At 39.5% G+C, this 12,873-nt stretch overlaps 1 protein-coding gene across 1 annotated transcript in view; it reads right to left on the bottom strand.

Annotated features, from left to right (window-relative positions):
• Positions 1–267: 267 nt before the first annotated feature.
• Positions 268–12,873, bottom strand: part of LOC122358230 (neuroligin-3-like) — a 53,156-nt gene continuing 40,550 nt past the window's right edge. The window contains exons 5-6 of the mRNA XM_043258014.1: positions 3,632–4,238; positions 268–2,653 (exon numbers count right to left, since the gene is read on the bottom strand). Of these exons, the coding sequence (XP_043113949.1) occupies positions 2,408–2,653; positions 3,632–4,238 (853 nt within the window). The 3' untranslated portion in view covers positions 268–2,407. The remainder of the gene's footprint in view (positions 2,654–3,631; positions 4,239–12,873) is intronic.

Here is a 12,873-nt window from a genome sequence, read left to right as displayed (position 1 = left end):
TGGAGTTATTGTGAGGAACGGCCATCCGTGCAATCCATGTAGGTTATCGGAACATTCATACTGGATCATAACTCCAGTTTCCAACCATAAAAGCTTTCCGACGCCTGAAATGATGGTATGCAGTGCTAGCTTTTATTCTGCAGGTGTGTAATTATAAAGATAATTTACACACCTGTCTCTTTGCTAACCAGGATAACTCATAACTATGTTTCAGTTTAGTTTATTTTTTTGCTTAAAAAGTGACTTCATCATTAAGTGTGTACATTATTAGAGTTTTCACAGGGCATTTTATTTTTCAAGGTATATTTAGTGCTTACAGATGGGCGTACAGATGATTGATTTAACGGTAACACTTTACAATAAAGTTCATTAGTTAACATTAACTCATATTGAACAACACTTCTACAGCATTCATTAAATTTATTTCATGTTAATTCCAGCATTTAGTGACGCGTTATTAAAATCTCAAGTTGTGCTTTTTAACATTAGTGACTGCGCTGTGAACTAACATGAGCTAACAATGAACCCTAACCCTAACATTAGCAAAAATGAACAAATACTGTAATAAAAGCGTTCATTTATTTTAGTTAATACATTAACTGATATTCAGAAATGACATTTTATTGTAAAGTGTTACTGATTTAACATACTATTCCACCCATAACTTCATTTAAAAAAAAATCCTCATATGTTAAGCAACAAAAATCAGATGGCAAATATGCATTAGCCGTGATGTGCAACAAATAAAACTTATAGGTAAAATAAAGTTTTTTGGAAACCGTTTTCTTCTCCAGTTTTATGGTTTAATTTGGCACATGGCACAATCAGCATGTATACATCTGGTATACATAAATAAATATTAAATATATTTATACATAAATATACATATAGAGCTATTAAAAAGACACTTGTTGTGGCCTCAGATTATGGTGTAGAGGATAAAACTAGCACAGACACTAACTGCTCTGCCCTCTGAATATTGGTGCTTTCAGCATAAGAATTGATTATAATGGTCATTTACACTTTCGGTTCAATGGGAGCAAAATCTTCATAAAAGCCCTATACATATATGTATGTATGCCCATATTTATATATATATTTAAAGAAACACAGGTCAACACTGAAGTCAGGTTATTCAGTGTAAAGAGGCCACTGTCTCCAGTCGAGAGGAACGCTTACAAAGTCAATGGAATCATGTCAGTTAGTTCAGTTCAATCTTAAGCTATTGTTTTCTCTTGCATGTAAAATAATAGATTTATTTTGTAATTCTTAAGCAAAATTAGACATATGTAACTTTTTTTTAAAATAACAAAAAGTTCTATTTCGCAAAGACAGACGACAGTAGACGCAGCTGAAACACTACTTGTGGTGAACAAAATCAATGCAGTGGTAAAGAAGCCCCCCGCCCCACCCCCATCACACAAATATATAACAGAAAACATGGCAAAGGCAATCCAAAACTCACACACACACGCGCACACACACACACACAGACTCAACTCAAATATTCCCATTCACACCCAGAATCTCTCTCACACACACACACACACACCAGTCAAACAGTGCTCTGAGCATTGTGTGTAAGTGTGCATTTCTTGGGAATTTGACACAGGAGCCGATAGATAATCTTGTTGTAAAAGATGCACTTTTCTTAAACAAAACACAGTAAAAGTCTTCATCTCCAGTCTTGTCCAACGGAAAAGCTTCAAACTAAAGGTTTTCAGTAGAACCAAGAAAAAAAGTTAAAACACCACATGTGAGCTTATGCAACTGGAAAACGAGTTGCGGTTACCGTTTCGATCCAGCGCTTTCCATATTTGTCGTCTGTCTAATGCTTCCCGGAATCCAACCACTCCGAGTCAGATCGCTACGTTCCACACAGACACATCTCAGGGAAAGATCGTCAAATTAAGAGGAAAAAAAAACAGCTCTTTATAAGGCATTGAAAAGAAATCGAAAAGCAAAGCAAACGATATTATGCAGACGTCACCTTAGAGGCCACAGTTTTGAAACATGTTTCCCACAAAAGATTGTGATGGGAAATAAAATGCACTTTCCTTTTTGTTTTTTTTTTGTATTTTTTTTTTGTTATTTATTCAAGAAAAAAGTGATCGCCCCATTCGCCCGGTTCTGCTTAAAAAGGCGTTTCTTTCTTTTCTTTTAAAACGATGATTAGAAAAAATACTGCTTGAAACGCTCGTCCCTTTTCAAAGGAAAGAGAGCAGTTCTGTTTTGGCAGGTTTGCACAACTTGACATCTGGAAAGAACTTGTCACTGCTTTTTGCAAAAGTCTATTCAAATCTTTTCGTATCCACCATCGTCCTGAACCCCCTCCTCTCGCTTCAGTGTTTTCATTGAAGCCGAAGACTCTTCCCCCGTCCCTCCCTCTTGTCGGATGACCATAAAGCTATACACGCGTGGTGGAGTGGGAGTGTGGCAGGCCGGTGGAGTTGAAGCCAGCTGTGAAGGTGTTGTACGGGTGTAGGTTGGGCATGCCCACCAGCGAGTTGGGGATCATGGTAATGGTGTTGGGCGTCATGAGCGGGATATCGTCGGGCGAGCGCCGCAGAGTCAGCGTGTAGTCGGGGAGCGAAGCGAGCCGTAAGGGGTCTCCGGGTGGCCCTGCGTCACACTCGTGGTGCGTCTGGTTGACCTGCAGGGACATTTATTGTTTTTTTTAACGAAATATCAGCATGTTTTTTGAAGAAAATGCACCTTGTGCAGAAAATGCATTTGAAGGGTATCGATTCGTTCTGACAAATTATGCTATACAAGGCCACGATCAAAACAAACATGTTTTTTGGGTATCATACTATCATACTACCTTTTTTTGTGACTTTTAAAAAAAAAAAGAGAGCAGTAGCACATTTTGCAATCTTGTTTCTCATATACATACTATGTACTTGTAGAATTGACGTAATCACAAGTAATACCCCTACCTCTAAACCTAACCCTACCCCATGCACTTACCTTATATTGCAGTACTTACTTACACTGTAAGTACATGCAAGAACAAATACTGCCACCAAAAGAGCAGCTTTTTTATGTTGCTAGGCAACCGCTAAATCAGCTGTCCAAAAAGCTTTTTTTGCAGTCTGTAGAGCCAGTTTGGAGAGTATCTGCTAAATGCAAACCGCGTAGTGACGGACTGTTAAAAAAAGTCAGTAGTATTATTATTTTTTTTGGATTTCTTGAAAATAGTATTCTTGTCACTTCATAAAATTTAGATTGAACCACTAATGGCAGGTGGACTATTCTGATGATGTCTTTTATACTTTTGACAGTGTTCGTTACTCGGCAGTCAATGAGTGAGCGCTTCTGAAAAACCACAAGGAGCAGCAGGCGGTTAAAACGTGAGGCGCTCCGGGTGAATAAATAGCGTGCGAAAGCTCATTGCCAATAGAAAACAATTTAAAACAGGCACCTCTCACCACACAAAAAGCGTTCTGTCTGATCGGGGCTTAAAACTAGAGAAAAGCAGATGGCCTGCATGAGAACGTAAAATGACTCTCTGACAGCTTATGAAATACATGACAAATACAGCATTTCCTTGGTAACCACTGTCAGCTAATCAGTGCTGCGCTTATGAAAGCTACTTCAATATGCATCATGTGTGGTGCGTCTGCTTGACCTGCAGGGACATGATCTCCTCTTCGGGGGCGTGCCGGTTGACGTCGTTGGTGTTGGTGGCTCGTGGAGGGCTGGGCTGCGGGTGCTGCTCCTGTCGCCGCTTGTCCTTGCGATAGTACAGAGCGGCGAACGCCAGGACGTTGAGGAACAGCAGCGAAGCTCCCACCGCGATGGTCACGCTCAGCTCAGTGGAGTAATCCCGCGGGTTCTCCACCACCAGAGGGCCTGGCTCCTCTTCTCCGTTCCACTGCTCCTTCCCGCTCTCGCTGTTGTAGGCCGGAGACATCGGAGGCCGCTTGGTGTTGAACGGCCAGGCTTTGCCGTTCGGGCGTTTGGTGGACAGGGAGTTCTGGGTCGTCTCGGGCGGTGGCACTTTGGTGGTGGTGGAGGTGTAGTGGAACATGTCGTGAAGGTTGTACAGGTGAGGGACCAGGTGCTTCCAGAAGGCCACTTTAGTGGCGCGGTAGTGATCCCGGACTCGAGGCTTGAGGCCGATGTGCAGGTACAGCTGATCTTGAGGGTTGTATTTGGACCAGGCTACCTCTTCAAAGCGATTGGCCTTAGTGTGGATGAACTTGGTGTCCTGAGGCACTGGTTTGTTGGGATCTCTGCAAAAGAGATAGAAGACGAATAAATAAACTTTTTGAAGTGTCACTGAAAACTTTCAAGCAATACTTCACCCAACATGAAAATTTATTCACCCTTCATTTGTAACTACCAGTTTTTATTTATTATTTTTTTTGGAGAATGCAAATGAAGTTGTTTTGCTGAACATTTATATGCTGCTCTTTTTCAGTAAAAGCATGACAACGCGATGTGATTCAAAATATGATTTTCTCACTTTTTTTTTCATAAATGGAAAAAGTCGAAAAATTTAAAGTTATTCCTCAGAAAAAATAATGAATGTTTCTTTATCTGTCAAATAACAAAAACTGAAAAAGTGAAAATTTGAAACAAAAAAAATAAATAAAATAAACGTATCTCTCCATATAAGAAATCTAAGGTTTTGCCTGAGCTCTTTCTCTCTCTCTTTTTTTTCAAAAGAAATATCAGCATGTTTCCGGCTGAAAACTGCACATTGTACATAAAATGCATTTGAAGCAAATTGACTTGTTCTGACAAATAATGCTACATATAACCGCATAAAAGTGGATGGGCTGCAAGAGAATGCAAATTCACAAAGGAAAGAAAATACCATCTACCTATGTTTGTGAAGACAGTCGGTCTCAGAGATGCATTCACATAACCCCCCTTCCTCAATTATATCAAAATCCGTTTGATATCTCTTACGACTTGAATCGGCACAGATTTTCCGAGGTTTTCACCTGGCTCTGGGTGCATCATTACATGAGTAGGAACCATAAACGGTAGTGGATTTTTTTATTAGAATGAACCTTTTTGAGTTGTTGGTTCATTCCCATTAAATTCACCACTGATGAGCAATCTTCAGCCCCAGGATACTGTAAGGCAGGAGAGTCTAATCCTGTTCCTGGAGGACCACAATCCTGCAGAGTTTAGCTGCAATCCTAATCAAGATTGTGATTACTACAAACTTCCAAGGAAGTGTCTCGGGCAGATTAGAGCTGAACTCAACAAGACACTGGCCCTCCAGAAGCGTACACTGATTCTTTTAGAACGATTGGTTTAAGGCATCCGCTAAATGACAACTTACTATTATCACGATCATATTTTACAATCTCCAGCAGGAATACCAACAAGCTTCTTCTTTCTTTTTCAGTAAATCTCTACCTTCCATCTTGGTCAGCCTGAGCACGCATGAAGACACAAATAGCTTGCATCCTCGCGCCTATCAACCCTTAGACTTTGCTAATCATCAAAACTATTTTTGCGTCCACCGACGTTCTTCCTCATCGCTGTTCGGCTATCTGTCTTGTTTCACCTTCTTGTATAAAGCTGCCCGGCACTTCTTCCAAATCATCATTTTCTATTTCTCCCCTGTGTGACATTACGTTACAGCTCATATCTCTAAGCACCTCTGCCTGCTGGGCTTCACGCATCCTCGGCTCATTCTCTATAAAAAAGAGATGGGCCAGAGGCTTTTAAAGTGAAACACAGATGAATAAATCAACAGCTGAGATGTGCTTCAGGATGCAACTTGTTTTTGATAAAACAACAGCAGTGCATCCATTCCGTTAATTGCTTTGGGAAAGCAGTGCAGATTGCATTAACAGCGAGTGTGCTGATAGAAAGTGGACCATATTAATCTAAACGCTAAAGGGGGGAAGCTGGCAAAGAGCCCTCCTGTGTGTGTGAGGGAGTGTGTAGTATTACCCTTTAGCCTCCAGGGGTCACTGTTTCTCCAACTGATACTAAAGCTCACGTAAGCCAAAACAAGGTGGTGTCCAATCTCCACGGTACTATGGAGTTATCGTCTGTATGAACATATGGCATCTAAATAATCACACATCTACTTGTTGTCTTTTAGCTTCAATAGTGACTACCCTAAGCCTTTAAGAGCTCTTTAGAAATTGGGAAATATATACAGTGATGAAGGGACACGCCACGTGGTACGATTCAACAACCGGGTGCTAACGGGGACGTGCTAACCAGCTAAACCTTGACCCCTTCTCTGTGTTGAAATACCACTAGATAAAACAACGCGGCGCTTTAGACTCGATCTAATAAAGAGACGTCGCGTGATCTTTGGCTGATTCATTTGCAGCCGTGCTTATAAATGCAATAAACTAAACTAAACAAAATCACTGGTGTGCCTTCGAGCGAGTCGTTCAATTCCAAACCGTAGGGACAATCGCTGTGGCCAATGTTTCGTAATTCGCCGCGGATAAAAAGTGACAGCAAGTCAAGATTGCAGCTGTTTGTCCTTATACTGTCTGTTTGCCAAGCATTTAAGCTAAGCACCACCTTTGCATATCTGTGACAGAGTCCTATCAGAAAACGCCACAATAACAACTTTTTAGAAAGGACGACACTGTAGGTCTACGTGTTATTGTATAATTCAATTCAGCCGCATTAATATTAATGTATTTCGAAATTTGATAATAGCTCTTCCATCTGTCTAGAGGCTTTATCAAATCATGTCTCGTGAAATCGAGCATCTAGATGCCGCTCACACACTTGGGGTAAACAGAATAATTTTTGTTGATCACCTCTCTCGCACTGTAATAAATTGTGGTGTGCGCACCAGTTGAACTGATTTACATCTTACATTGCTGTAGATGCAAAGAGCTATATAAAAACCATACGGATTAGAAATAAAATGTTTTGTATTGGTATTGCATTTTCTCTACAAGGAAATAAAGGTTTGCTTCTTCAAAGCAATGACATAGCACCATTTTTGGTTCCACAAATCTCTTTCTTACCGCTTTATATCTGAAGAATCATTTTTTACCATAAAAATGTTTATTAAATGTTCTTCAAACATTCTTTACAGAACCATTTAGACAAAAAAAACCTTTCTTTTATTGCATCTTCAAGCACCTTTATTTTTTTTTAAGAGCCATTGGTCTACGCCGTGACGCGTGTGCAGAAAATCAAGTGTATCGGAAAGGACAAAAAACATCTAGTTTAAAGACAAATAACATGCTTTTATGCTTTTTTGTGTGCTTTTTTCCTCGCCTGCGCCTCTGTGAGCAGAAAAGAAAATGGAGATAGGTTGAATGTCAGCTCAGAAGCCGATAAATAACTGGTTTTATTAGGCTGGTAATGATCCCCAATGAATATTGGCAGCCGGACCATGATGACTTTGTAGCTGAATATCAGTAATTAAGTTTCAAAGAAGCAGGCAGCAGAGGTAAGGTCATATTGATCTGCCACGGTGCAACATGCCAGAGAACAGGACATCAATGAAGCCGCAGCGGCGCAGCGTATATGAATTCTTGCTGCGTGGCGTGCGAGTGGCAGGCGGAGTACCTGGGGCATTCTCGCTTAATAGGAAACGCTAGAATCTCAATATCACCGCGCGTCTCGTAACGGTCAATCAACCGACTTGCGTGACACAGCATATTTAGGTTTGCGGCTGGGTTTCAGTGCTGATTTGAGGTCAGTTGCGACGCTTTGGATGTGTCTTCAGAAGCCGTTGATCTGCACCGGTGACATACTTTGTGTGGGTGTTTCACGCGCGAGGGTTTAGCTCCACATTCACGTTTTGGTTTTAGAGCGTAACCCTTACACTGCCATTTGCGATATGCGCATGGCTGAGATCTCAAAGAGGAAATATGGAATTACATTTCAGAAACATACATTAGGGACAAACTCCATACTGGAAAACACTAAAGATTTGCCAAACACTGTGAAGGAACAGTTCATTTAGAGTACCGAAGGCTCTTCTTCACTGACATCCATTAAAAAAGGCCTCTCATCTAAGGTTTTTTTTGTCTCCTTGCCAGTGTACTGCGGCGTTATGCTTCTTTTTGTTAACCTTGAAGGTTCCCTCTAGGGGAGGGGCTCTGATATAAGGCAGTCTGAGTCATTCAATGTTTGTGAAGTCTCATTCTTCCTGCAGTTATGCCTGTTTATACCGAGCTCATTACTGATCTCTTGCATGTTCGGTCTATCGTATCGGATTTGTTAGCCACATTTATTGGACCGCTGTTATTTTATTATCACTGAGATGCTATTATAGTTTTTATTCCTTATTTAGAATTTGCTTTCATTTTGGTCTTTATATTTCTTGTTTGCATTTCTGCTAAATTATTGTAGTTATTCTTATAATTTCAGATATTATTTATATTGTGTATAGGATAGACACTATTGAAGCTATAACATTGCAATTAATGGTGCAACTAATTGTATGACAGCATTATGTGTAATATATAGTGTAATGACTGTATAATAAACTCCAAGTCCACCGTCTTCATTACATTAGGTAACTACACATTTTTGTCAGTAATGTGTAATAAGTGTTTTCTCTCCCCAGCGGTGAGCTTGTTCCCCCATTCATCCCACTAACCCACAATCTGGGCAGTGTATGTACAAATGAAACATTAGCTGACGTGTTTTGTCAGGTCACCCACTCAAATGGCTCCTAAACCGCTCAAACGTTTCTACGGTTCAGGCCACTTGGGCTTGCCCACTGAAGCAGTACTTCAGCCTCTATCAGCGCCACTCATTCAGATCTCAGGCCCTGAGAGGAAACTACTCTACCGCCATTGAGATTCTGAAACTAGGTTGGACTTCCTAAACGCCATCCTAACACCAAAGGGAGAGGTCTGTCTGAAGATATTTTCATCAAAGGATTCGATCTTAGCAGTGCAATATTCTAGTTTCCTAGTAGCGGATTAACCCATTTAATCCCAGAAGTCACAATAGTGACCGTAAAAAAAAAGATTTTCATTTATAAAGCCCTAAAAACCTTATTGACTGCTGCTTTAGTGCACTCCAAATATGGAAAAACGAGGTATACAATATAAACAATACAATGTACAACATAAATCCAATTGCAGTTGTTTATTGTTACATTAAAATGTTGCAATGGCAAAATATTGTACTAAAACAAAAGTAAGTTACAATATTGATGTTGTACTAACATAAAACCCTAATGATATATTTTACAAAAAAGTAAAAATTTTGTTTTTTATCTTAGTATTCCTATCAATCTCACTGACCATAAAAATTCTTCATAAAGCAATATTTTCATGTCTGGGAATAATTTGAGAATAATTAATCGAGTTAAATCTAGACAATCTTTTACTGTTAATTGGCATCTAATTATGTTTTATTGATGTTTTATTTATTTTAATGGTGTTCGTTAAGGCTAATTGTTAAGTGTTCCTTTCTTTTACTCAATGAACAATAAATTGGACAAAAATATTATATACACTACAATGTCCTGGAAAATTTGGGCTGGACTTTTGGCATCTGTCAGTCACAGAAAAACTCAATCTTAAAAAAAAGAAAGAAAAGTAAGAAAAGAGAACTAGTTTCACTCTTGGAAAAACCCATGCTAAACGAATAATAACAAAAAAAACCCCTAAAAGGTCTTTTTTTCATATAGCAGTCATAGCAGAATAAATCTAATGAATATGACAAGGTGAAAACGAGTCAGAGTTAATTCGACGGGGCTGCATTGGTTATTCATCAGTCTAATTTGCAGCGCTTGGGTGACTGTGGACATAGAGACACCAAATCCAATGGGGCATCATAAAAGCCTCTGTTTCCACTTTAGTGTCTTACCGTGCGATGGTCAGGGTCACTTATTTCAACGAAAACTCAATCTTCAACTGAATGGCACTGATTCTAACTCAAGGTAGCGTATGCACTTTTAATTTGAAAGTTTTCTATCTGGGGGTTATTTATACATACAGAAGGTAGTGTGCACTGCTCCATGCGGTTTTTCATCTTACGGTACATTTCAAGGTCCGCGCACAACTGGCTTCGCTTTTGAAAGATGCAGTGTTACATTTAGAGTTTTTCTTATCTCTCTTTGCTGTTCTCAAGGTCAGCAGATAGAATATATAACATAAAACAGCATGATAGACAGAGAAGTTGCTTTCAAAGAACCTCCCGGCTTAGCTGATAAAGTTTAAACGGCTGTTGCTTAAAGTTCAGAGAGTCAGTGGCTGGTTAATGCTCAATTCCACATTACTATAATGGTGTTTAATAAGGCTGCTATTACTATTTATGGTTAGCGATGTAAATGGATGTCAATATTTAGAGCAAAAGTTAATATTGAGGAATAATTAACATTTTAGAAACGTCTACTTTTGCTTCACCAATAAAAATAGTCAAAGCAGGATCAACCACTTTATGCAATTAATTACAGGTTCCATAATGCCATTTTGAATGAAATTTCGAATTCAGCTGTATTGAATGTAAACTTCTGAATTCTGGAAACGTTGGGGCGTTTTTTGAAATTTGAAAAGTTTTGAAAGGTATATAAGGGTATTTTAAGTTCAACATATGCTCCCCTCCACATGACGTCTATTTCAGGAAAGCCCTTGTGTATTTCAGCAGGACAATGTGAAAACCACATACTGCGGATATTACAGCATGGCTTTGCAGTAGAAGAGTCCGGCGCTGAATTGACCTGCGTGCGGTCCAGATCTTTCACCAAGAGACAACATTTAGTGCATCATCAAACAAAAAATATGTCAAAGATGACCGCAAACTTTTCAGTGGCTGAAATCCTATATCAGGCAAGAATGGGACCAAATTCCAGCATCAAAACTCCAGAAACTCAGAACCTCGATACCCAGACACTTTTAAACTGTTTTGAAAAGAAGAGGAGACGCTACACCATGGTAAATACGCCTTAATTTTGAGACCTGTAGCGGGCATCAAATTCGAAATTACCTCATTTTTTGCATACAATTGTAAAATTTCCCAGTTTGAACATTTTTTATGTTATCTACGTTCTGTTGAGAATACAATACTGACCGATGTGTGTTTTCAGGTTCCAACATTTTGAGGATTCTAGCCGTATCAGAACATCTCTACATCACTGTCAGGGAGATTTCCTGTCAGCAAGCCAAAAAGAAGGCAGTGGTTTTAAAGCAATACAGATAGCTGCAGGACACGGGCCCCTGTGCACTCTTCATTATGACTGCTATTGATCGGATGGGTGAGGTGAGCGATGGTCAACATGTGTCCTGACTCCTGTCCAGCCCTGATCGCTCAGCTCTCTTCTGATGATGCTTCAACTCATTACATTCGACATGCGGCGTCGGCTTCTTCATCATGAGCGTCCAAGGAGGATTCTCCCTTACCTTCTCCAAACCAAATCTGCATACCGCCAAGATATTTCCTACGATATCAAGTGCCGACTTAATTAGGAAGGCTGCTAAAACAAAATAAACCATCCCTTTTTAATTCCGACTGGACTCGCCAAGGTCTAGGAACGACAAAAGAAGGGGACGCGGAAAGCAGTTTAGCTCAAAGACAGAGAAAGAGATAGGCTTGGCTTCGGGTGCAGGTCAACTGATGTTCAAGAGCCTGTTTCTGTTTGGGTGTAGCGGCGAGAGAAACCGCTCATTAAGATGCAGCACTGAAATGATTATTTTTGTTTTCACAATCACGAGGCAGATACGACAAGACAGTGCGAGTTAATGAGCATCTGCTTGCCTTTCAGATAAAGTACAGGCAACTGAATTTCAATAAGACAGACGTCAATACAGAAAACACAAAATGCGGGTCGTGTCAAATCACTGAGCGATTACGGTCAAGCTGGCACGTGCGTAGCTAAGTCTTATTTATTAATCGTGGCTTATCGATTATTGATTAATCATGTTTTATTCTTTGAGCGGAATCGCCGGTGTCTCGGCAAGGGATAGCATCATGAAAAAACATGGGCTTTTCAAACAGAAATATATCTGGATTCATCCCAGCAGGCCTCGGCATTTCTGAGAGTGGCTTGTGTTCTTGTTACAAGAAAGCACGAAGGGAGATGCAGAGAAAATAGGAGGACAAAAGGAAAAGCACAACAGTATTCTGCTCAGCATGGGCTGTTTGACTGGAGGCTGAATGACACAGTAGAAGAACATAGAGGAAACAGCCCCTGTCCGTCAAATGCTACCGTTACGATCTCTATAGAAAAACAGAGCGGCAGCATTTGAGGTCCATTTGTAGCCTGAACAAAGGCGATATGCACAGACAATTCAGTTATCAATGGGGAAAAGGTTCTTGGATGCTTTTGTTTTTCTGCAGGACTAATGGCCACCGGTTAACACTTGATAAATTAATTAGGGTGCTAATGTATTACGCTTTTACTGTTAATAACATGCTCAGAAAAAAAAAAAAACTGTCTAAAAACCCTTTGAGATTTGAATTCAATTTAACGGTTCTACACTTGGCAGCATTTTACCATTATTCTTCCATTCATTTCGGAGATTAATGATTTTTAATAATTGTCCCAAAGACAGATAAAACGTCTATTTGACTTTTCTTCAAAAAGACTCGTTAGAGAGTCAGAAATATGTAATAACACCTAAAGTCATTTAATTTTTTTTTACACAGATTAAACACAATGTGAGAGCTTTTAGGCCCACCGCCTGTTTATAAAGCTCTCTACAAATGGGAGGCGTTCATGCTTTTTACTAATGTGGCAAAAACAACAACAACAAGAGTTTATTACATCTTAACATTTATAACATGCATGTATAAGGGATCACCACAGCAAATAATCCACATATAATATAATATAATATAATATAATAATCAGTGTTGTGGATGTAACTAAATTATACAATTTAATTACAAAATAAATGTAACTGTAATCTGTTACAGTTACTGTAAAAAAAGATTTGCAATTAAGTTACAGTTACTTAT

This window comes from Puntigrus tetrazona, chromosome 14, assembly GCF_018831695.1.
Source record: "Puntigrus tetrazona isolate hp1 chromosome 14, ASM1883169v1, whole genome shotgun sequence".
NCBI lineage: Eukaryota > Metazoa > Chordata > Actinopteri > Cypriniformes > Cyprinidae > Puntigrus > Puntigrus tetrazona.
The sequence above is the reverse complement of the archived record's forward strand: the minus strand, read 5'-3'. Positions and strand labels throughout refer to the sequence as shown.